Raw genomic sequence first — 26,713 nt, 5'->3', positions numbered from 1 at the left:
CGTTTGTTGTGTTTTTCCTTTTACATTATGCTTTGGTGCAGGGCAGAGCAGTGGTCTTTCTCTCCTCTCCTGGGTCTCAGCCGGCTGTTAGACTTGCTGACTCTCGCTCATCTGTTCCAAGTTATCGAATGCGTGATCAAACCCAGTGTTTCCAAGAAGCATCTGACCTGATCAAAGCTAACGATTTTTGTTTGAAACAGGAATATGAGTGAGTTTGTTATCTAATCAGTAGTTGGTACAGTAGATAATGCTTAAAATGAACAGCACACTTCCTTTGCTTGCAAGTTATATATCATTTTCAGCTTGTGTCATGGTTTGTCATCTCTGTTCAATAACAATGAACAGTTAAGAGCTCAGTGTGCTTCATCAAGTCTGTGGCTTTGTTTTGCACAGGTGTGTAGAGCATCAGCTGAATTGTGACTAAGAGTGGTGCTGCTAATTTGATTTCTACAAATTTATTTGGTGGTAAAAGGTTTATCATGAATAAGACATAATACATTTTTTTAAATTCTCATTTAGAAATGGATTCCTGGTGACACAGGCTGTACTGGGATGCTCCTGCTGGATTCAAAAAGCAAAAATGTCAGCATAGTCTTTGCTCTATTGACTCAGCAAGGGGTTTGCATAGTGTGGGGTGGGGTGGGGTGGGGTGGGGGTGGCGCCATTTAAACAATTTAGCAGACACTGTCTTAATAAATCCCTTTACTTCACTGGATCATGCTCTCCAGAGAACTGAAGCCCTGAGCAGTATGGCAGGACTGCCTAGACCTTTCCCTTTTTAGAATTTGTCTGTACTCTGAAGAATTCTTGTTGGTGTAGAGTTATTAATGCATAACCGCAAGTGTTTGTTGGAGTAGGTACAGCCAAATGCCATGCGTTCCACAAGGAGCGTGTTCATCAGCTGCCTGCTCTTTTGAAAGCCTCTGGGGGTAGGAATCGGTGAGGCAGACTGCTGGAGCATAAAAACGACGGTACTAAATAAAAACACACAGTTTAGTGGGCTCCTGCAGAGAGAGCAGCCAGGCTGCCTGTGTTTATAAAGCAGTAAACTGATGAGCTGTTACAGTTGTACAATCTTGTTTAAATCTGTCACACTATACTTGAGATTGAAACAAGAAGAGCAGGTGTTTGGTTTTTTTTTTAAACCTGATTAACTTGTACTTTTATTTCTGGCTTGTGTTAAAGCATGTGTGTGTGGAACATCCACAATATATGGTTTGTGATTTTTTTTTTTTTTTTGGCTCACAACAAAACAAAAAACATTATAAAATGACAACACAGTGTAATCTTGCAAAGTGTTTTATACCCTCATTTAATTTAGGAGATTACCTAAAATGCCAACGGATGCCAGCTAGACTTGTCTGCACTTTCTAGTTGGATTATGCGATATGGTAACTTGTAAATGAATGGACCGCGTATTCACTTGTCTCCAGTACCAGAAACTGGTATGGCCGCACACTCCTATGGATCCTTTAAATTATGAACAGTTCAATAAAAGAGAAATACTCTGTATCCCATTAAAATTAATCTTTATTTATATCCATCTGTTGTAAAAAGCGTAAAACGGAGCATTTCGACACATCCATGTCTTCATCGGGTAACAAAATCTGTAAATGCCACTAACATCACGCTTCATTGTGTTATATATTCCTTGTAATTAGCAATTCCGTTACATTGTATGATCATTAATTAGCTAACATTTACTTTAACAATTAAAAACTTTTCTAAAAAGTCAATGTGAACACCTGCTCAGCACTCATTTGCATGGATAATACTATTGCCAGACATTATAAAAGCACTCAATCATGGATCTTCATCAAGCCATTTATAGGGATGGAAAAGGTGACAGTATCTGTAAGAGGTGGTGTCACCAGGAACCAACACAGAATAAACAGAGAGGTGGAGTTTGGTGAAACTGAGCTCTTGGTTGCGCTCAGCATTTAATAAATGAACAAACAGAAAATAAAAGGTTGAAAACAAACAAAACAAAGAGACAAACAAAACGGACTACACAGACAAAAATGGTGAGCTGAAATTTATTATATCTATTACTATTACCTCAGTCTCCAATCCTGTTCTCCACTCACCGAACACGCAACCCCAAGTGAGTGAAAACATGCTGCTTTTATGCAGCTGTACTGAGACACGATTGCTAATCAATCATTCAATTGGAGACTCTGTACAACTGCACATGAATTAATAAAGGGCAATTCCCCGTGCTCACATATTATTACATTTTACCTGCATGTGAAGTGCTGTGCAATCCTCGTGCCTAAATACAAATAAACATTTTGCTCGTAACCCATATTACATCCCATGTACCAATGACTATACACCAACATTAACACGATACACGCAACATACAACACGAAATACACCCAGGGGCGGGGTAGCATTGCCACAGGTAGTAATGTTGTTAACCAATTAAGAAGAGGAGAAGCCTCCTGGATACACACACATTAAATACGGTTTAACCTAATGGTTTCAATGAGACGCTAGAACTGAATTCTTAGGAGTATTAATTAACATCTAGTTGTATTGAAGCCGAGGTGTACTGCTGAATGAATCAGGTGTTCAGCTGATCAGGTGTTCTCCTTCTATGTTGACTTTTTAGAAAAGTTTCTAATTGTTTAAAGTAAATGTTAGCTAATTAATGATTACACAATTGAAGATGTAATGTAATTGCTAATTACAAGGAATATATAACACAATGAAGTGTGATGTTGCTGGCATTTACAGATTTTGTAACCCGATGAAGACACTGATTGTGTCTGAGCTGTTTTACGCTTTTTACAACAGATGGATAAAGATTGGTTTCAATGGGATACAGAGTACTTCACCTTATTGAACTGTTTGTAATTGAAAGGATCTGCTGTAGTGTGCTGCCATACTGGTTTCTGGATACTACAACCATCTGTATCAGAGACAGTTATATGTAATTATACATGGGGAAGTTTAATATGTAACTTCAAATCACAGTCCATTGCCAGGACTGTTCCTCCTCCTCCTCCTTCATCTTCATGTCCTGCCTAATATAGTAACATTGTTTCCAGTTTATTACATTTAAACGAATGCCTTCTTTGATGCCCTTGGTGTCCTTTTTAACAAAGATCCATTGCCTTTCACCCAACCCTATATCCCTAAACCCTAGAGTGGTGGTCTTGTTTTATTTGCGAAGACAGCAGGCGTTGGAGTTGCAGTTGGCTTCTAATTGATCAGTTCTGCCAAAGACTGCTTTGTGATCCAAACTTCCTTATTAATGGCTTTTGAAAAGTATTCAGTAGCATTTCTGATGTGTTTACAGTAAAGAAGTGCTGTGTAGGGTTATAATGACTTTGTAGCTGCTATTGTTTAATACATCTCCATAATTTCAAATAGGGAGGCAGTCTTTGCACTGTCTTCAAAGAGGCTGTTTTAACCTGTGTGCTATTGACCGGGAATGATTCACATTAAATTAGTTTGCCTGGGCCTGAGTAACACGGTTCTTGCGCTGTGAGTTTTCGGGACATCTGGAAATCTCTCCTGTAATCAAGCTTAGCAATGATCCAACTACATATCTAACCCTAACCCTGGGGATATATATATATATATATATCTAGATATATATATATATAATATATATATATATATATATATATATATATATATATATATATCTATATATAGATACTATATATATTATATATATATATATATATGTATGTATTTTATATGTTCCTGTCTGCCGCTGCAATCGAGTTGAAAGCAATTTCTCCCCTTCAGCAGCAACGAGAACAAAAATAAATAAAATATTTAAACAAAAATAAACACCTGCTCACAGAGCAAAAATAAAACAATTAAACAAAATAAATCTTGAACACAAAAATAAACTACACACACAGGTCAGGCTGGGCAGATTGCTGTCACTGATCCTGTATTTCAAATATGAATCTCTCGCTCTCGCTCTCGCCTCCGTACAGCCACCCCGAGTGCAGAGAGCTGCAGGTATTTATACAGGTGACCATCTCCCGATTAGCAACAAATTAATCGCTTAATTAATTCGGGAGATGGCCACCTTCTGCACGGGTTTTATAATGTGGATGGGGCTTCCCATCCACGCTGCAAAACAATTATAAAACAAAACGCACGGCGGTTCGCAGTCATCTGTACACAAATATAAAATAAACAAATACAAAATAACACAGGGGCAGAGAGGGAGACCCCATTCTAAAAATAAACAGACAATACGATTAAACAGCAGGGCTTTTCTACTGCTTGGGGGTAAGAAAAAAGGACCTTTACACATATACTGTAAATATATTGTCTTATTGCTACTTAATACATGGTTTTAGAGAACGGCATGCACAATATTTACTGAGCGATTGTCACATATCAAACAGGATATGGATGTGGTTATGTACTCTTGAACTGACCTCTTGTTATCTGGCTAGCTCATGATGGTTACTTTTTTAAAATATTAATCTCCACTTATCCATGCCGGTAACTGGCTCTTCAAAAATACAACCTCCTGAATAATTAACATGTCTGTGATCTTGAAAGTATCGATATGTTTGGGGATCTGTTCCATGGATATATTGACAAATATCCGGTAAGAATTGGGTGATTTTGTTTTCTGTATTTGCTTGTCAGCAGTCATTTTCTGTGTGGATTATTTATTTATTAGCAGACACCCTTGTCCAGGCGACTTAAAATGGTTGCAAGTGATCACATTACAGAGTATCACAGTACAGAGTATGACATTCCAGAAAAGAGCAGTTATCTTATAGTAAAAGTGTTTGCTTATACAAGCGAAGTCCAGTAAGAGCACATAGTAAGTACGATAAATGGATGACGGTGATTTCAAATAAGAGCAATTATAAAAAACATGAATACGGTTACCTGTAAGAGTAAAATCAAGTACAAGATGCAGGAAATAATTATAATTAAGAACAGTAGTAGAATACAGCAAGGTATGGAGCCTTTCAGTGCAGGTACAAGCTCATGCAAGTACTGGTACAATTGGGTGCTGTATAATCGAGAGCTGTGGGGGTTTGCACAGGGAGTTGCAGTGGTCCAGGCAGGACAGTACCAGGGCCTGAACTAGGAGCTGTGTGGAGTAGTCGGTGAGGAGTAGGAGAATTCTGCATATGTTGCTGGGGAAGAAGTGACAGGGGTGTGTGAAAGTAGGAGAGGGAATGATTGAGGGTGTCAGGTTTTTGGTGAATGAGGGTGAGAGGGTGGGGGATTGCGAAAGACCAATTATAGTTGGTGGATGTTTTTTGTTTGTTTGTATTGTGCTGTAAGGCTGCTAATGTTGTGTAAAAACCTTGCTGTAGGCTGATATTTGTCTGTCACTAACTGTAATTGGTCTTTTATAATTTGGTGTATTTATTGCTTTATTTAGACCTGGGAAATGAGTCCTTTTTAGCAGTGTACTGTAGTAACTGTACCGGTAATACTGTGGCATTTGGTGTTGTAGCTGCATGCTGCAATGTACCTTCGGCCTGTGCTGAATACGCATGTATAGTATATTATAGTGTAGTATAGTACACTATAAAAAGCCAAGCTCAAGGACATTACAATATGCCTTAATGACGTATTGAAGGCAAGAAGATTAGATTGCCTTTCTCAATTGAACTTTATATAAAATGCCTTCTGAAATCTTGATGCTGCTCTAACAGTAAATACTCTGCATTGATGTTATCAAAGCACTGCTTTTCAAATAGGCAGGAAGGCTGCATGCACATTCTGTATACCGTGTTCCTTGCAGTAAACCTTTGTATTTTTTTGTGCCTCTCATATTTATGAATCCAGATGCAGATCTGCTGTCCTTGATGGTATGACTATGGGGAAGAGTTACAGGAAATAAACCTCAAGGTGAGAGCAGGTAGGTTTCTGTCTGTTCTTATCTAGTGGAGCTCTGCAGCACAGTGGGGTCCCTGACACACTGTGAGGAGAGAGTGGCACAACAGGACATGTTAATAGTATACCTGCTGTCTTTTATAGTCTTGCAAGTGTGTTTATAGTATAGTGTCTGAATTCCACAGGCTTTTCTGCATTGCTGGCCTGAGAATCTACTTTGTATGCAGGAGTAGTTCATTAGCAACTGTGGCAGCTGTTTTTTTTTTACATGGTACCTGCTATAGTGCATTAATGGAGACACGGGACACCGCTAAGAAAGGGAGTGAGAATAGCTGCATAAGAGCCCCGTCTGCACTTTGTTCACAGGGATATTGTAGTGCAGATTTATAAGTCTGCCATTGGATTGATCATTTGTTAAGCGAGTTATCCATTAAACTCCAGGTACCCCACTGATCTGTGAGTCAATGGGGGCAATTAGGTTATCTCTAGACATGATAGTTTAAATTCAAAGTAGTCTGTTGTTCCTCACACAGTTGATTTTAACAGTAAAATAAATACCTTCCTGAAAGACACCTGCTGGGGGCTGTGTTCTGCAAGGCACAGTAGATTTATAGAAATCATCAGGTGAACTATTAATCTTATTGACCTTGGTATAAGTAGAGAAACAATTCTGGGAAATCGTACCATGCTAACGTTAAAAAAAATATATATTTATAATATATATGATATATATATATATATATATATATATATATATATATATTATAATATATATATATATATGGAACGACTGCCATTATTCCCAGTCAGCATTGGCTTCAACTTCTGTAAAGTTTCTGGGCTTACCTTAATCTTTTCCGGTCTTTGTTTATTTCCTAAAAATATACCAGTGGAACTGTACTGTACTGCACTGTGCAGTGAAACTCTTTGGAACGCCACATCGAGTTCATTAGCTAGTGCTCTGGATACACTGTTGGTTTTTTTTATTGATTTTTCCCTCTGGCTCCATTCTGCTGATTCAGAATTGACAGACTGATTACAGCTGATCCAGATTCCAATGGCACAGATACTGTTTGCATTCCATTCATTGCAGAAGACGTGAAACATGTTGCTTACAGAGCTGATCTTTTGGCTGTCGCAAGTTAACCCAAGTTAAGTAGATAAGATCAGTGTTACTGTATAACTGGGTATTAATTATTGTATAGGCATATAAATAATAAGAAGTGAGCTAATGTCATCCTTGTATGTATGTGTGTGTGTGTTTACAATATTCTATATTTTTTATAGATCTGTGTGTCTTCTCCAGCTGGTTATATATGTGATATTTCCTGAGTCAAGAACAGATTTCACCAAGTGTTGGAGACATTCTAGTTCAGGGCTCTGTAACTCCCATTGTGGATAGCCATTCTGCCCCAAGATTAACGGGCCACTGTATCATTAAATAGTACCTGGATAGATGTTGAATTGGTCCAGTTAAACACTGAGCAACATTGTTGAAATGATCTAGTTGTATAAGTTACTAGAATGTATCTTAAGGAACTTGATCAGGTTTGGGTCTCGGTTTCTGACTCGTAGAAACTTGCATTACTCAAGGGAGAATGAAATGCTTGAGAAAGAAGGGAAAAGGACCTTGCACTGATCAGTACTTCTTATGAAGTCAGTCAAGTCAGTCGAATGAAATCCAGCGACAGGAAGCAAACCACAGTTCGCAGGATATCAGCACCACTGTCATAGACATGAGGAGGACTTGCATGGATACATACAAATAGTGATGAACCTAATGACACAGTAAACACAGATCTCTGTTTTACTTTGGAAAGGTTAAATGGAACAGTTGAAAAGAAGCTGAATAAATTTGAGGACATCGTCTACTCATATGGAAGTGAGAGGTTTGGAATTGAAAAAAGGAAGGAAAAAGTACAAACTATTCCTGGAAAGTCTAGACAGTAGCAGGAGATTGAACGCTTAGTTAAAGAAAGGATGCAGTTGAGGAAGCAATGGAAAAAATCAGAACAAAGTCAGAAGGTGGGACTCAGTCTGTTACAAAGGGACATAAAAGATAAGCTTGCAACATTGTGCAGAGCTGAGCGCCTACGGAAATGCTACAAAAAGAAAGATCATGCGAGAACTAACTTTTATAAAGATCCATCCAAATTTGTAAAGAAGATATTCGCCAGGGAGAAAAATGGCACACTAAAATCATCTAAGTTTGAGCTGGAGAGATATTTGGAGGAAACACATACAGATTCAAAAAGGCAGGAGCCTATGTTCCACCTATCAATCCACCCAAGTACCAAATGGAGGACTGTGCACCTAAGTAGAAAGAAGTAGAGCAAGCTGTAAAAAAAAAAGCAAGGGCATCATCATCTCCAGGGCCTAATGGAGTTCCATACAGAGTATACAAGAGTGCTTCTGGAGTTCTATGAATCCTGTGGAAATTGATGAAAGTGGCATGGGAAAAACAGGTTGTACCAAGAGCATGGCTAAAGAAAAGGATTCTACATGCATCAGTCAGTTTTGTCCTATTTCCCTATTATACGTAGAAGGCAAGATTTTCTTCAGCATTATTGCTCAGCGATTGGCAACCTACCTATCAAAGAACTGCTTCATTGACACTTCAGTGCAAAAAGCAGGCATTCCAAGTTTCCCAGGATGCTTAGAACACATTAGCGTAATCTGGCAACAAATTCAATCAGCAAAAAAGGAGAGGAAGGAGCTCCATGTGACATTCCTGGATTTGGCTAATGCATATGGTTCAGTGCCACATGAACTTCTTTGGGCAGCATTTGATTTTTTCAGCGTACCGATGACAATAACAAATTTAGTGAAAGCCTACTTTGGAGATTTGCAATTTAGTTTTTCAACTTCAGAATTCAGCACTATATTGCAATGCCTAGACGTTGGAATAATGGCAGGATGCACCATTTCTCCACTGGCTTTTACCATGGCAATGGAAGTAATTATAAGGGCATCAAAATGGGTAGTGGGAGGAGAGCGCTTGGCTTCTGGAACTACCACCAATTCAAGCATACATGGATGACATGACAACAATGACTACAACAGTAGCCTGCACTAATAGGTTATTAGGCAAATTAACCAATAACATTGAACGGACACAAATGCAATTCAAGCCCACTAAATCAAGGAGCATCTATATAATTAAAGGTAAAGTAGTAGATAAAAGGTTCTACATTAATGGTGAGGCAATACCAACAGTGTCCGAGAAGCCAGTGGAAAGTCTTGGGAGATGGTACAACGGGGATCTAAAGGACATAATTAATGTGGGAGAAGTTATACAACAAGCAGTGGAAGGGTTGAAGAGCATAGACAGCTGCGCTTTACCAGGCAAACTGAAACTTTGATGCTTTCAGTTTGGTCTACTGCCAAGACTGCTGTGCCCACTGACTGTGTACAAGGTTTCCCTGACAACAGTTGAGAAGCTGGAAGCTTTAATCAGTTCATACATCAGGAAATGGTTGGGAGTTCCATGCTGCCTCAGCAGAGTGGGACTTTATGGTAAAGGAATACTGCAGCTACCAGTCTCTGCTCTAGATTTGAGTCTAAGTGCGCCAAAGTCCAACTGGAAATGACATTAGTAGATTCACGCATAAGGGAGGCAGCACCTGTGTTGAAAATTGGAAGAAAGTGGATGGCAAAGAAAGCTGTGGAAGATGCTAAGGCTGCCCTTCGAATCGGAGATATTATGGGGCAAGTTCAGCATGGAAAAGGAGGTTTTGGTCTCAGTTCAGCTCCTCCTACATGGCACAAGGCAACCCTGGCTCAATGGAGGAAGCTGGTAGTCAATGAGGTGCAAAAGCAGGAGGAGAGGATCAGGTGTGTAAAGGCCGTTTCCCAGGCTAAGCAGGGAGAATGGATGAGATGGGAGAGTGTGGAACAACGCAAGATTGGCTGGCAAGACCTATGGACAATGGAACAGAGCAGGATCAGTTTCCTCATCAGATCAGCATATGATGTTCTCCCATCACCACAGAACCTAAACCTCTGGGTAGGAGAGGATCCCTCATGTCCTTTTTGTTCATCACCTGCAACATTAAGGCACATTTTGACAGGATGTAAGGTGGATCTTAGCCAAGGACGGTTTACTTGGCGCCATGACCAGGTGCTGCGATGTTTGGCCTTAGCATTGGAAGACAAGCGTAACCTGACCCAATAAGTTGCCACCAGTTCCATCAAAGCATCTCCATCCAGGAGAGCAACCACCAAGAAAAGGTGTTAAAATCAAGCCTTGCTCAGGACAACTGGAAGCTGCTAGAGACTGAAAGATGCTGGCAGATGTTGGTCAACGGCTTATTTTTCCACCTGAGATTGCCACCACTAACCTTCGACCAGATATTGTCTTGTGGTCTGGATCACCACGCCTTGTTCTTCTGGTAGAGTTAACAGTGCCATGGGAAGATGCTGTGGATGAGGCATATGAGAGGAATTTACCCAGTGGAGGTGAGTTGTCGAGGATTTGTGGCACACTCTACAACCGGTTTCTCAGAGACGTCTGGTTCAGTGGCCAAGAGTTGCGTCGCACAGTGAAGAACTTATCTGAAGCAGCAGAAAGGAGCAGCAACTGGCTGTGGTTGAGATGGAAAGATTCTAGATGGGGATCTGGAGCACAATAGAAAGAAAGCAACGCTGATGTACAGGTAAGTAAGCTGAGCTGAGCTGAGTGGGGGATAGAGGGGGGTGATGCTGGAACACCAGAATCATCGTTTAGCCCTCTTGAGGTGTCGTGGGCTAGTCAACGAAACACAGAGGATGGAAGGTGCCCACTTGAAGACCCCAGAGATGTACCCTACTTAGCTCAATCCAGACGGTTGTAATGCTGATGCGCTGGGGAGACCGCACTGGGTTGATCCCTGGAGCCAGCATCGCAGCCGTTGTGTGTGCTGATGCACTGGGGAGGCAAAATGAGCTGATCCCTGGAGCCAGCATTACAATTCAGCAATCTTTACCAGACAGAAGGATATCTGCATCATCAGGTGGAAAACAACGCAAATGGAGGGAGATGCAGATGGATCACATTAGTTTACTGCAAAGCTACATCTTAGTTGGTGCTTATCTTGGCGAGAGCTGAGTTCAAATCAGCATGAAGTTCAACATCTCCTCTCATGTAATGGAAATCATATTTCACTGAATGGCCAGGTGCAGGATTCTTAATTTCTACTACAGCTGGGGAGGAATATGGGCTTTTAAAGTGCTGGCTGGGATGAGTGTTTGCACCAAACATTCTGCAAGCTTGTGCAGGAGAGGGAGTCTCCTTGGATTCCAATGACATTGCCAGTGCGGCTCCTAAGGAATGTGCACTGATGAGGATAGTTGGTTTTGTGCTTGGCTGCAGCGAGCCTGTGTCCTGACTTGCAGCTGCCTGCACGGGGATGTCTGGTTTGTGGCAAGACCAGACTTGCAGGCACACGTCGCTCCCTCTCTCTCTCTCCATGCCAGTTCCACCCCCTCTGTCCATCCAAGTTGGTTTTGTATAGTAGTTTAAAGTGGGTATGTTCGTACCAAATGTCAAGTGAACTGCCAAAGAGTTAATTTGTGGGTGGTTTTAAAATGAAAACTTGCTTGAGCTTGAATGGATTTGACAGACCAGCACCTGCACCTGTTGCTGTGACTTGCTTGCAATCTGTGTTGCAGAACAAGTCAGGAAATTGTTAAGAAGACCCTACCTAACACTTTGTCACAAAGAACACGTCTATAGAATTGAGACGAGGAACAATGCCTAAAATTCAGATGTACGGCTTGAAAATATTCAGACTACACACTTTGCATGAAGTCATGTTTCTGCACTGCAGACGTGTGACCACAAACCTTCTCTGCTGTCCACTGCAGAGTTGTGGAGTCTTGGTCACAGTGGCGATTTGATAACATTCTGATATTTATACACATTCCTGGAACACCATGTATGTGGTTTTGTAATGTTCAGTACATAGAATTGATATTTTTATACAGCTGTACATTCACACAGCTATTGGTGTGCAATCAGAAAACCTTTTAAACTGACTTGCTGCTGCTAAAGGGTTTGATCCAGGTTGCTATTACCAGACTGCAGTGCTTGCTTGTTTGGCTCAGCATTTGATTCAAGTGGTAAAACTGAACCTAGTGCCAGCATGAGTGGCTTGTTTATTTAATGAATAGCTTCCAAAATTAGCAGATGCTTACTTTTACTTTTTCACTGGCAGAACGTTAACTAACTAGCTTACCGGTGCGAACTGCATATTTATAGTTGAGGGCTGGAGGATCTGTGGGCAGTAACAGAGGGGGTCTCCATTTGTACCTCTTATCCAAATAGCCGTACCTCAAGCAGCACAGCCTGCTCGAGTACTGATCTGGAATATGTCCATATCATCCCGAGGAAGGATCTGTGAATGCACTATCCAGTAACCCATCAACCCTCTTCCACATTTCTGTCCCCTTATAATGGGGTCCAGGGAGCCAATAAGCTTTGTCAGTGTCAGAGCTGGAGTCAATTCCTGTTTAAAACTCAATTCCCAATCTATTCCCATCTAATCAGTTCCAACACCTCACTGATGAAAATTGCAATTGACAGTATTCTGTTAAAATGAGCTTATCACAGTGGTGGCAACAAGGGCTGTCTTAGAACATGGTATTCGAGGCTTCTGGCCTCAAGGCAGTTGCTGTGAATTGATTTTATATTTAGCTATGGAAAACAAGGATTACGTCCCACAGGTTTTCTTCTTATTACTTTCACTTCACACATGTTTCCTGTCTTGTTAGTACATTGGTGCTCAATCTTATAGTTCAGGTAAGTGCATTGTTTTTAGGGTCGCTGTTTGTTTCTTTGGTAGGGACAATAGGTTTGTGAAACTGCTGTAGTTCCGTATCTCTCACCCCCGGGTGCAATTCATTAGGGAAGAAAAACATTAAACACAGCTTACTGGAAAAGGAGATCCGGGCACTTATGTTTTCGAGGCATTGTGTGTTCCAGGAGAAAAAAAAAAAAAATAGGTACATCCCTTTTTACATATGCTTTGCTCTTGATAGATTTAATGATGCCCTTTCTTTTTCATTTGCTTGGCATGTAAATTGAGAAGGAAACGCAGGGCGTAATGCTCCACTATTTGAATAAAGGGTGCTGTCCCATTTAAAAACATACAAAGGCACATGGCAGTGGTTTGTGCATTATTACCTCTTTTACATTGACAAGTAGCAGCATAAAAATATATTTATGAATAGAGCAGTCATGGCAGCTGTTGTTTCCAAGGGTTTGTGACTCATTTCCCCTTTTGGCAGCTGGAACAGTTTGTTAAACTGCTTTTTGACAGCATAACGTTTTATTAGATCAGTCAAGTTCATGTGGCAGAGATGAATCTCCTAAAATTAGAAAGACACTTGACAGATCTATTTTGTATGTCTTTTTTATTTTTATTTTATTTTATTTTTTTTTTTTTAAGGGACAGTCTCGTTTCCATAACGGAACTGTTTTTAACTTTTATGTGCAGTCTATTTTTAATAAGTCAGTTGCATGTCTTCTCTCTCTATAAATAATCTATGTATGTATATATGTGTGTTTTGAAAGGAGGTATGACTGAAAATTGCATTGTGTGCAGCACAGCTCAATAAGTGGTGCTTCCTGTAGTTGGTTTACTTTAATATACTGTTGAATTTGCACCCCATGCTGTTTACACAGTTGCAGAATGTTCAAACAAAGGCATTGTTGTGCTGAGGTTGGTAATGCTGCTATTTGACAGCGCTGTAAGCTGGGGCTTGACAGAGGGCTATTGTGGGAAGATCTTTCACCCGTCTGAAATAAACAGTGCGATATTGTTTCCTACGTTTAGCACTCTCTGTCTCCATTTCAGCGCTGAAGCAGCGGTAACTGTTTGCTGGCTATGCGCATCTTTTTGTTTGTCTTTTTGAAAATGATTAAGCTCTCAGGCAATGCATGACAAACCACAGGGCACATTGTTTTTGAGCTTCCAGTGACGTGGATTTATCTGAAATAGAATGAATCAAGCCCGTGTCACAGTCAAGTGACTAAAACCATTCTGTTGGATTAGAAACGGGAGGAAAAAACAACTCCTCTCGACCTCTGATGCTAATAAAAAAGCTGCACTTGACTGGGCCTGTGATGTTTTTAAACCCGTGGTACACAGTCTGGGTTTTTGTTTTAACCAGGTACTAAATTGGTTAATTGACCCCTAACGATCATTCACAAACATACTAAACTTTTGATTAAACCCTGAATCCTGTGATTGTGCTCCATACTTCTTTAAAGAGCCCTAATGAAATAACTTTGAAACACTGAACTTGAAAGATTTCCTCCTCTCTTTGGATGAGTGTTTATATTCTGTAGTTTAATTATGTGAAATGGAATGCAATCTGTACTGTGACAAGCTGACCTCTATTTGTTAATCTTAAGAATTTGTTTGTTTCTGTTTCTTAGAAATACTTTTTCATTGTTAAAACCATCTGGACAATATAATACCTTCATGACACATTTTTTACCAAGTAACACAATTAGGCACACCAGTCAAATTCTTAGTGAGACTTTCTAAGAATTGATCAGTCCTGTGAAAAATGATTTCTTTATTGTTAGCTCCTTTTCTGGATGTGAATTTGCTGAAAAGATGACACACAACGGTTCTCACTACACTGTGCTTGGGTAAAACTGTACATGCAGGCAGAGCTGTTAAGTGTTCTTTATTCCAGTTAAAAGAAAGTGTTTGACATTCATGCTGTGTTTTCATCTTTGACACCCAGATGGCTCATTTTGGCCCCTGTTCAGTTGTTCTCGGAGTGTGGTGAGTTAATGACTCATCCTCGTGTTGGTGCTCTGTCTCTGGCACTGATCCTCCCAGCATGACTTGTGCATGTTGCTGTCCCGTGTCTATGACCGGACGCTTTGTTCGAGTGATATCTCGCAGTAGTTCAGGACGGAGGGCCTCATTGGCCACACAAACTGACGAGTCACTTATCTTGATTCATTCATGAACTTGCTGTTCTTTCAGGATATGACTAATGGACCTGCATCCCCCCCCCCAATGTTTTCTGAATTCAGCTTGTGAAATGTTTTGCATCCTTCATTTAAATATTGCACGCTGCCATGGTCAAGCTGGTTATAAACATGAGAATGCTAATGTACACCTGGCCAGGTCCAAGGACTGCACCAATAAGAAAGCCTTGCCTCCTGAGATGATCATTTACATTCATCATCTGTGGAATTCCCTTTGAGAGGTTATAGAGATACAGTACATAGAAAGGAATTTAGTTGGAGTACAAACTTTGAACTTCCTGTCTCCTCTTTTTAAGTGATATACAGCTTTTTTGCAAATCATTGGGTGGCTGAGAAATATTTGTATCTTTTTTTATTTTATTTTCTTTAATCTTGAAGATTGCAATTCTTATTGTACAGTGTATTAAAATAGTCCTAGCACAGTATATTCAGTCGTGCCAGTTTTTTTTTTTTTTTCTTGTAATTAAAAATTAACAGAAGCAGTAAAGTGCAGAAGGAAGGTTGCTAGGCGACTGTCCTTATCGGTTTTCCGGTGCTATTAAAACTTTTATAATGCCGCTGTACCAGCGAGGTGGCCAGATGGGAACCGTGCTGTGGGAACAGGACTTGCATAGCCACACATGCTGTCCTGTGAATTTGTACCAGTATTTTTCAGACTAGACTTGATGTTTGTCATGAGTGTAAACGCACTTACATGTGTCAAAGGGTACCTACCTGGAAATCCAGCAGTACTTTGTCCACATACAGCTGCAGCAAAGGCTGCATGAGTCACGGCTCCTCTACAATGAAGTTCAGGCTTCAACGGCACGCTCTACTTAGTTAGGAGACAGATGCTATCATTGAGCTTAAATACTGTGTGAGCGGCCTGTAGTGCTGTCTGCCAGCAATGGAGATCAAAACTGTGCTTTTAACTAAAGCCTGGTGTTTACATTCTCTAATTTAGGAATGCTGAATATCTCCCAAAACGTTTAATCAATCAATCTCTCTCTCTCTCTCTCAATCGCACATGCATACAGTATTTTTAAAACAGTTGCCTTGATTTACACAGAGACTTGAGAAACAGTTTTGTTTCACATCAGACATTCAGAGCTGGGTATTATTCCCCAGGTATTTTTTGTCTGTTTGTTTTTTGTTTTTGCCACACTCCTTTCTGTAGTTTAATAAAATATGAAATTCTGTGCTGCCTGTAATTAACAGCTGAATTATTTTCCCCCCAAGGTCGTGGTTTGTCTTGGTCCTCTTTTTCTAGTATAGAACATGTGTAATATAGTGTAGCAATAACATGTTTATGCACACTATGTAATTGCATTCTCAAGTGTGATTTGGTTGAAGCAAAAATTATAATTTGCAAAACAAAAATAAGATTATCTTATGTCTTGTATTGGTCAAATCAACTGTGTTTGCTCTTTTCATTTCAGTAAAAAATAAACCACAATTTAACTTCTTGACTTTCTGATTTGTGCTTGTAGGTCAGACTTTTTTCAAAATGGGGAAGAAGTTGTTCTATTTTTCTAGTCCAGATATATTGTCCTACAGTAGAAGTAACCTCCCTCATTGGTGGGAAGGAAAGAAAGGATTGTCAAGCAGAAGAGTAGAACTCTGTGATTATTTGAGTGTATTGTAGATATCTCTATTAGGTTTGGGGTCACTTCCTGTTTTTTTAATTCCATTCATTTGGGTTAGTTTCTGCCTTGTTTAGTTGTAATCCACAGGTAACTATATCAATTAAAGTGCTTGGTTTTTTTTTTTTTTTTTTTTTTTCTAAACCAGCCCATGGTGCTGTAAATAAGTCAATGATGTGTTTAAAAAAAAAAAAAAAAAAAAAAAAACAGGCCACAATGTGGTGTTGTTTGTTTGTTTGTTTTTAGGTTTAGAATCCGATGTGGGATCTTCCCACCTCCGTGCCCTGTGCAGTAAACATGTTTACCTGTGTACGTGATCACATGCTGGAATGTCTCGTAGGAAGGGTGGAGGATATTAAAAGCTAGCAGTCAATTGCTGTGTTCATTCTCGTAATGGATCTATAGCACCTGGCTCCAGGGAGTTTTCTTTGGCAAGGTCAGCCAGTTCTTGCACTACTGAACGTTCAGTATTTTTGTCTGCTTTTGTTTGTTTGTTTGTAAACATGAACTGCTTTCTAAATTGTCTAAACAAGGCTTAAATCAGCAAGGCATTCATTGTCTAGAAAATAGTGGTATTGGACACTTTTTTTTAAAAAAAGAAAGGGCATGTTGGCTTTCTTTTGTGTGTTTTGTTTCATTTTGTAATCTAGCATGCTCACTTGTGGCTTATTTTCTTTAATCATAATAATCAATGACAGTGATAATTCAGTAACTAGCGATTTCAACTTGAAGTATTTTCTTTTGTTGATTTTTTATTTCATGAACTCGCTTGACTGCAGGAGTTGTAGGCCTTTACAGTACTTGTAATGCTGCTTCTTGTATTACTTGGGATTTTCATGTGTGCTAGAACTCCCCCTCTTTTGGCGATTTTTTTTCCATATTCAGCAATCCTCACTCATGGAAATAACCACAGTACTCTGAGTGTTTATGGACGATTAGTGCAGAAGAGTAGGGACTACTAGATAGTCAAGAACAACTAGGTACCAGCATGCTCTTCATCCAGAGCAGTGCTTGAGGTAATTAGGTTGGCCAGTTTGAACTGATTGTTCCGAATGCTTGCAGCAGTGTTTGAGATCATACAGCGATGCTCACTTTCCAGTTAAGACGACCTGGTGCTGCTGGGGGTAATACAGTGCAGTCTAGTTTATCTGCTGTCTCGTAATAGTTGGAACACAGCTTGTCTTCAAGCAAGCTTCGTGTGACAGTATTTCGAAGTGGATTGTGTACATAGCAAACTGTGGCCTGTGCACAGAATAGAAACGTAAACACCAGCCTACTTTCACCACCCTTTGAAAATGCATGAAAACATTGCCACTGTAAATGTGACACACCTTGTCTTGTGCTGGTACTCCTGTTCAGTAAGGGCATCACAAGCCTGTCAGATCACTTACTCCTTCAGGTTTGTTGAAACTGCATCTTCTCTAGCTCACCCTACTGTATTGCTGGTAATCTGAGGGGAGGGGGGGCGGATGGGGTGTCTTTTGAAAACAGTGCTCTTATCTTCTGATCAGAAGCTGCCAGTATTTACTGTAGTTAAATAGGGTCTTGTTTTGGTTGATTTCTCATCAATTGATGGTTAAAGCATGTCTGCAGTTAACGGTTTTAGCTGCTCAGGAATTTATCTGAGGGAGGGCGTTTCTGTTACAATGCTTGAGGTATTTCCTGTTCTGCATTTGTCTCGAGTGAAAAGCAAACCTTGTGCCACCTTTTTACTGCTTCAGGTTTTTTTGAACATGTTGCTTAGGCTGTTTTGCTGCTCTTGTTCTCAGGTTCCTATGATTGTCCTGGAGTCCCTTACCCACAATGCCTCCTGCCATGACGGACATTCTGGACATCTGGGCCGTGGATTCCCATCTCGTAAACGATGCCTGCATCACTGTGGACTTCCTGCTTCCCACCGGCATCTTCATCCAGATGGACATCCCCCGAGAAGCTACCCTCCAGCACATCAAACTGGTGAGTTGGAGGAGCTGGGACAGGGAAATCAATCTACAATAAAATACATCACCCTTCACACCATGGCATCCCAGAACACTGTACACAGTTTAAAAATAAAACAAGAGAGCTACATCCACTAGTAAAAGCTTGTTCAAAAAATATGTTTTCAGTGTACGCTTAAAAGAATCCAGCGTTTCAGCCTGACTAATGATGTGCTCCACAAACAACGATCACATCAGCAGAAAGCTCTGGCTCCAATCGAATTGTAGGACAATGTTTTTGGAACGACTAACAGTTGTGCATTGTGCAATCTCAAAAAACTAACAGGAATATAGAGAGAGTAGTTCTTGGAGATAGGATGGCCCGTATCCATGATAAGAAATAAATATCCATCCCAGTTTCCAGGCTGGAGCCTCATTAAAAAAAGTTCCTCGGACTGGAACATGCTGGTTGGGTGCTGCTTGACGCAGGGCGCTTCTGTGTGGCTGTGTACCATAAGGTTGTGTGCAGTTCCCATTGGAGAAAAACACCTAGGAGTGTGGCTCATTTTGAACTGAAGTGTGGGCTTCAGTGGGGGTCTTTTATGGAAAGGGCTGGCAAGAGTGGATCCAGTAGAGTGTAGGGCAGTTCCTACTTGGGATTACACTGTGTAACAAAAAAAAAAAAATGTTGTTCCTGGGTAGTAAATACAGTATAATTGTAAATCTCGAAAAACTACTCACTTCTAAATCTTTTATAGTCATCTTTGTATTACTTTAGTATAAATACATGTTAATTTGGATTCATATGTTGTTTTTTTCTGACTTTATGTGAACGAAAAGACACACATTTGCCCATTTTCCCATTGGAAATAGTGATATTTTGAAATATCACTGTCCTGATCACAAAAGCAAAGTTTGTGGGGAATAATAGCCATTTTCTATACTTTTGAGGCATAAGCAATTAGGAAATAACACTTATTACCCAGAAACAAAAATTGTGTTACATAGTGTTATCAAAACTATTAGGATCAGGGTTGGTGTCAATTCCTGTTTTCCATTTCAATTTCTAATTCCCATTTCATTAATTCTGGCACATCCATTGATTGAAATTGCAATTGTCAGTGCTGTATTCTGTTGAAATGAGCTTCTCACAGTGGCAAGCGGTTCAGCGATCACCACAATTCCAGTATGACCCTAAAATATCTGCTCCAATTCCTTCTAAAGAACGTGGAATTGGGAATTGATTATAAAAAGGGAATGGAATTGACCCCAACCCGGCTTTATATTGCAGTGTTTCCCAAACCTGTTCCTGGCAGCACACAGTATCTGTTGGTTTTCGTTCCAACGCAGCGCTCAGTTGCTGGGAAACACTCTTATATTGTACAGTGAGGATATTGACTTCCAAGTGATGTGTGGTGCTTTGTTTTTTCTAGACATGCTCTCTATATTGTTAACAAAGCTGTGAGAGTATTGATGAAATGTATTTTTGCAGCTGAACTTTAACCTGTAGTAGTGGTTTCCTGTATATAATTTGATGCTAGTGCCGAGCGAGTGGCTGTTGTGAGCAGGGAAAGGGGTTAAATTCCACCCTGCTGAAGAAAAAAAAAAAGTGCAAATGCACATTGGTTTTAATGATTTTGTTAATTGTTTTATTATTAATTATCCCCTGCACCTGGCTATCATTGTAAAAAAGAGCCAGGTGCGGGGTATTTAAAGAAACCAGCCAGGCTATTCAGGGCTGCTGGTGTGTATAGAAGCCTGCTTGATGGTGTGTATAGAAGCCTGCTTGATGGTGTGCTCAAGCGTAGAAAAGAAAGGTAGTGTAAAAGCCTTTTGATCTGTGTTAAGCCTGTGTGGTATGTTTTGCTTGTTTATTAGTCAGGCTTAGCTGTCCTGCAAGATAGTTTAGGTTCCTGTTTTGTGTTTTTAGTTAGTGCTCAAAAGAGCTAGGTGTTTGTTTTGTTTATTTTGTTTATTAAAAATAGCGCGTAAGTGCTCTTAAAACTTCATTTCAGTGTCTGGGTCTGCTTTTAAAGGGGCAATGAACCAGAGTGAGTAGCCGGTCTGTTACACTGTTTTTTAAAAAGCAAAGTGCGGTCTTCTTCAGATTAAAATATCCGATCCCTCAGTTCCACCACTGCAAGGCTAAATTGAATTACAGCAGCAAATAAGCAAAAGGGGGTTGTTTTTATTTTTTATTTTTTTATGTATAAGTGAACATTATTCATCTAGTGCCAGTTTATCTACATTCCAGATAATTCCAGTAGCTTGAGAAGGGCACAGACTTGTACTTGACATGTGGAATATTGCCCACTCCACAGTAGATGTATGATGTGGGAAATTTGCCCATGAGCGAAATGCAGACCCTGCCTCCCAGCCTGGGAGAGGAATGTAATGGAAGTTAGGGGAGATATTCCTGAACTGTGTGAATAATCCAGGACTCTGCATGCTGCTGCTGTCATAGTCGGAACAAGGAAGCCCATGCTTGAAACAACTTGATATTCTGTGGCTCATAACAGGAAATGGACAAAGTGGGGAAGAACAACATGTTTCCCAAATAATGACAAGTGCTGCCTTGTTTTAAGTAAAAATCACACAACCACCTGCCCTTAAAATTTGTCTTTTACTGATTTTTTTAAAATATTCAATCTCTCTCGTAAATTGCTTCCATGAACACATAGGCCCATTCATTTTTACTTGTCACACGTCATTCACACGAGTTACTGGCAAGTATAATGTGACAATACTGTTACCAACCTGTCAATATCCAACACTATTTTCCTTTACTGGTAGTACATTTTAATTGCGTAAATCCCTACAGTCCTGCTTGCAGAAGTATTCATGGGCAGCATTTTTATTTATCAAAGGCTGGGGAATATTTCTGTATGTGTCTCACCAGGCCCCATGGTTTAGGGGTTCACTAAAGAGAGCATTGCTTCTACATTAAAATTGTGTAGCTGTTTCAAGGGTATGCATTTTGTAATGTTTTAGTTTCTATCTGAGGAAATGGCTGAAAACCTCTAAGTGATTGACAAGGAAAGCTAGAACAGAGCTGTAATAAAAATAGCCACCTGTTTTTGTTTTGTTTCCCACATTAAACGCCTTGGACCATAACAAGTATAACTGGCTTGACATCTGAACATAAAAGCCACCATTGTGTCCAATAACCACTGACTATACAGACCATTTAGGATTATTTAGGTTAATCTACCAGCTCCAATGGTTTGATGAAATATTAATCAAAGGAGATTTCTTTAAAAGCGGACTGTTCTAATTGAATCTTGAAGTTCAGATTGTATGTTAGCTGTCTGTTCTTAATAAAGATCAATGGCTAGTTACCCTATCTGTAGCTAAGCTGAAGAGCACTAGGGCATACCCGGGTTAGAAATCGCTTCTTAAAGGGCTGTTGCTTAGTGTCCACATAATAGACGATGGCATAAAGTGGAACAAATCATCTCCAAAGCATAATGGTGGGAACAAAAAGGATATTCATATTCTTTTAAATGCAGATTTGAAAATAATGAACATGCATACAATCATGAATGCATTTGTGCACATCAGAGCTTTTTAATAAAAAGGTGCTGACCAATATAAAGCCATTTGCATACTAAATAACGTCTGCACAAAGTCATAAAACAGTTCTTAGTAGTAGTAGACCAACCATCCATGCAAACCTCTGTGGAATCAGGACTGGTTGCACATACACACGGTTTAAATGATTTAAAAATAAGTAAATAAATACATTTCAGCACTTCTTAGACTAAAGCCCTTTAGCTGTGTAGAAAGAAAAGTGAACATAGTGCATAATGTTGTTTTTCAAGAAGCTCATATATATGTGTGTGTGTGTGTGTGTGTGTGTGTGTGTGTGTGTGTGTGTGTGTGTGTGTATGTATATATATATATATATATATATATATATATATACACACACACACACACACACACACACACACACACATATATATATATATATATATATATATATATATATATATATATATATATACTAATGACACACACGCATGACGCACAAGTGTGTGTACATCTGTCTTCTGCTACTACATTAGAAAGAGGTGTCCATTTATAAATTGTTTAGAGCAGTGTCTTGTCTTCGAAGATTCGAGACTCTCTAGGAGAAGCGGCGCGTGGTGATGGGAGATTTGAGTTCCCCTTGTTTAACTGCAGTTGCTATGGAAGCAGGCTCAGAGCTACCCCCTGTTCACCTTCCTGGGGCAGATGGAGGCCTACATGTTCGAGTGTGTGAATCAGACTGCCGTGCACGAGGAGCTCGAGGACGAGTCTCGAAGGCTCTGTGATGTCAGACCCTTCCTCCCGACCCTCAGACTCGTCACCAGGAACTGTGGCAGAGCTGAGAAACTGCTCGACTCCAAAATAGGGGTGCTTATAAGCAAAGGTGAAGGGGGGAGAGGGGCTGTGCTTAGTAAAATGCTTCTTGTTTTGTTCATGTTGTCCCCTAAATGCAGTAGGTAGTCGCTGCTCTACTATACACTTTAATTAGCAATATGCATGCATGTGCTTTCATAACTAATCCCAAATCTATATCCATATAGAATTGGAAGAAAGCCCTTTTGCCTTCCTGTAATTTGTGACTGTTGCTCTATGTTGATGAATCTTCAGGCATTGTTTTTTATTCCTATAAAAATGTAGAGAATCTCAAGAATCTTGAGTCAGATGCAACACCTACACAGAAACATTGCAGAGCTGTTTTCTTTGGAATTGAGAGAAATATTTAGTCTGCATGCCAGAAGTTCAGATTTGTTCAATCAGTGTGCAATTCATGCAAATCCAGATGGTCTGTCTATTTATCAATGGAAAGTCAGTAGAGCGATGTTCAGATGTCAGGTCTTCAAGGTGAGTTCTCTACTTTAAAGGAAGAATACTGGCAGACCTTGTGAATGGACTCTCCAAAGGAAGCAATGAGATCTTAACCCCCAGTTTCATACATATTAATTCCTAGATGATAAATACATTTTATTGTAACACCAGTACAGGAAACGCAGCATCCAACTGTCAAAAAGTCAACATTTTTTCTAACACTAATATTACAAACACAGATAAGCCCTAACCATGGACTAACTGATAAAGCCACTCCCGAATAGATATGTATGTTACCTTAGTCTGTTTTGATTTGAAGTTATGCTTCCGTGACCATCTACCCAGTTCTGCAGTGTTTGAAACAGTTCATCTAGTAATGATGTAGTGCTGTCATTCTGATTTTCCGCTACACTAAGCTCGCCGATACAATACCTCTCCCTCTCCTGCTCTGTCCCTCTGAAGGTCTCCACGAGCTGGATGCCCTCCAGGACCCCGAGGTGAAGGAGTTCCGTGCCAAGATGCTCCGGGTCAGCGAGGAGAAGATGCAGAAGCTGCAGCTGCTCACGTGGATGGAGTGGCTGCAGTGCAGCTTCTGCCCCCTGCTGGAGCCCAACGTGCCAGACAACATCCTGGACAAGCTGCACGGGGGCCAGATCGTGATCGCAATTCGGTTTGACAACTCACAGGTAGAGCCATGTATGTCTGTGTCTGTGTGTGTATGTATATCACTCTGTGTGCATGCTTGTGTATTTGTGTGTGTGTGTGCGTGTGCGTGTGTGTAGCACTGTGCGTGTGTGCATGCGTGTGTGTATGTATATCGCTGTGTGTGTGTGTGTGTGTGTGTGTGTGTGTGTGTGTGTATGTATATCACTCTGTGTGCGTGCTTGTGTACGGCACGTTTGTGTATGTATATCACTGTGTGTGTGTGTGTGTGTGTGTGTGTGTGTGTGTACGTCTGTTTCAAGTTGCGTTCCTAGGAACCTTTAGGAATGAATGTTCTACCCTGATGGCAAAAAAGATAAAAAAACATGGCATGATTCGAAATCTGTTCGACTTTGTGGGCATTGATCAATAAATACAGAGGAACTGGTCCTCTACAATTAAACTGTGCCACTCATTCTGTATGGGGGTTTTTCCTGGTTTTTAGAAAAGAAACTGGAGTAACAAGAGCAAACCAGCCCCATGCAGAAAAAACTCCCCAGAATTTTGGTAAATGTTTGTGTATCTAACTTTTTTTTATTCATTTATTTTGTTGTAGGGAGTTTTTTTTAGGTGGGGTTGGATTACAATAGTTCCTTTTAAGAATGAAGAAGAGAACCTGTGCAGAATGAGTTTTTTATTGCACAGGATCACTTCAGATTGTGAAAGGGGAGGGGGTAACTGTACAAGTGCATTAATTGCGGATGAGTTTGAAAAGTGTTGGGAGGGGGGTTCTCGAATGGGTGATGCTACACAACTAGTAACTTCTGTAAACCTTGATATTAGAATGCATTATTTAAACCATGAAAAGATTGCAGAGGTATTCCAACACCCCTTGTCATATGTTGGTCCCCTTGTGTGTTCTCTGCAACTGTAAGACATACCTTTTTTAGGAATTCCATTTTCAGTTGTGGTGCTTCAGTAGAAAGCAGCTTGCACTGAAAGGACAGAATCTTGCTTGAGGCAATCGCGTACATGCTGGTTTCAAGAGGAATGTATCTGGCTGTTCTGCCAGACTGTCTTGGACCCTATGCAGACTTGTCCTGAGATGATGATTATTATTATTATTATTATTATTATTATTATTATTATTATTATTATTATTATTATTATTATTATTGTTATTGTCATGGTGGTTGAAGGATTCTTAACACTTTGAGAAAGTCAGTGATGATATTCCTGGGGAAGGAGGATAACATTTAATTTGACGAAGTTTAAAATTTCCACAAGTTAAGATTTCACCTCTCTGCACTTTCTTCTTCTTTACAACGTTAACCCAGTAATAACCAGGATTTAATACATTTTAAACACCATGAAGTATGAGAACACGCATCCCAACACAGATGGTGCTGTAGGGTATTCCCTGGTCAATTAACATTTCAGTTCATCTTTTCAGGCAGGAGCATATGGTTTAACTAATGTTCCTACTGGGTACTTTTTAAAAGCATAGCATCTGTACATGACCCTCCCTACCATGTTCTTTTAATAGCCTTGTACATTTTGCTGTGTTGTATTGGGATGAAAAGGTGTAATCTATGAAACACACTTCTACAACTCAACAGTATGGCTTGAGATTTTTCTCTTCCTCGCATGACTTTGATTTATTGATGAGATACTTGCTCTTTATCTGTCATGAGGGGTTAGGAAGGGGGTCTTATGGTTCTCATAGATGGAATTGCACAGAGAATTCTGCACGTAGTGTACAATATAATATGGTGCCAGCTACTGGATAAATATCTATGAACCACATATAAATATAAATGCATTTAATCATGTACTGCCTGTATCCAGGCCACACAAAAGCTTTGACCTTGCATGAAACAATTTTGTCTGAAGAAAAGTAATTTTAAAAACTGTTGGTTAACGATGAAATTAGAATTGTCGTATTCTCCTGGCCAATGTAAATGTCTGATCTTGTAAACAGACCTCCACTGCTAAGAGGTCAATGGTTTCTAGGGTTACTATGTCAGCGTTTCGGCATCATTACCCCACCTGCTGGCCACATTCCAGACTTTTTCTTTAAAGGCTACTTTTTTTAACATAATCCCATTTGCCAAAACTGCAAATGAATAATGGTATTTGAAACCTTTATTTTAAGCGCTCATAATTTTATTAGCAGTTATCTCAGAAATGCTTTTGATGTACGGTTCTTCGTCCTGAATGCCCCAGTTGTTTTGGTATTTTTGTTCAGCTATCCTAGATACTAAATCAACTGTGGCATGCGGAATGAATTGCAGGAATTTTGGCCCTGTTCATCAGATAAGGCTGTTTGCTTCTCGGTAGGTGTTGCAGCATTAATGACGATATCCAGATATAATCCCTTTTCCTCCTCCAGCAGCTCTGTTCATGCCGTTCATGCTCAGTACCTGTTCAATCACAAACCTACGGAAGCATGTAACCTGCTTAATTGCAGTAGGGTGCTTTTTAGAAGGATACAAATAGCAAATGTGATGTTTAATGGAGTGCAGAAGGAACAGTGTCTGCTGCTATCAGTTCAGCTTCATTTGTACTCTGTACACTTTACATATGAGTCATGATCTAATGTCCTGTGAAAGTAACGTCAAATAAAACCTGAAACCCAGACTGAACAGAATCGCTAAAGGCTTTGTCGGTTTCCTCTCGGCACATTTCCATTCCCATAGATGATTGAAGGGACCACACACTTCCAGGCCATCATTCAGCTCTGTGGTGGCAGCTCTTGAGGAATATTGTTTCAAGCATTTTTTTTTTTTTTTTTTTTTTGTGGCAGATTTCTACTGTGAGGAATGGCTCGGCTGTGTCAGTTTTAAGGCTGTTCGGATTAAACC

The 26,713-nt window shown here is 40.0% G+C and overlaps 1 protein-coding gene across 3 annotated transcripts in view; it reads left to right on the top strand.

Annotated features, from left to right (window-relative positions):
* Positions 1–26,713, top strand: part of LOC121323146 (phosphatidylinositol 4,5-bisphosphate 3-kinase catalytic subunit beta isoform-like) — a 57,012-nt gene that overhangs the window by 8,523 nt on the left and 21,776 nt on the right. Inside the window, exons 2-5 of one of the 3 annotated variants that reach the window (XM_041263974.1) lie at positions 5,794–5,856; positions 18,222–18,408; positions 22,557–22,785; positions 23,670–23,893. In XM_041263974.1, the coding sequence (XP_041119908.1) occupies positions 18,256–18,408; positions 22,557–22,785; positions 23,670–23,893 (606 nt within the window). In that variant the 5' untranslated portion in view covers positions 5,794–5,856; positions 18,222–18,255. Of the gene's footprint in view, positions 1–5,793; positions 5,867–18,221; positions 18,409–22,556; positions 22,786–23,669; positions 23,894–26,713 lie in introns of all 3 variants that reach the window. The other 2 variants (XM_041263973.1, XM_041263975.1) reach the window with 2 other exon arrangements.

This window comes from Polyodon spathula, chromosome 11, assembly GCF_017654505.1.
Source record: "Polyodon spathula isolate WHYD16114869_AA chromosome 11, ASM1765450v1, whole genome shotgun sequence".
Lineage (NCBI taxonomy): Eukaryota > Metazoa > Chordata > Actinopteri > Acipenseriformes > Polyodontidae > Polyodon > Polyodon spathula.
The sequence above is the reverse complement of the archived record's forward strand: the minus strand, read 5'-3'. Positions and strand labels throughout refer to the sequence as shown.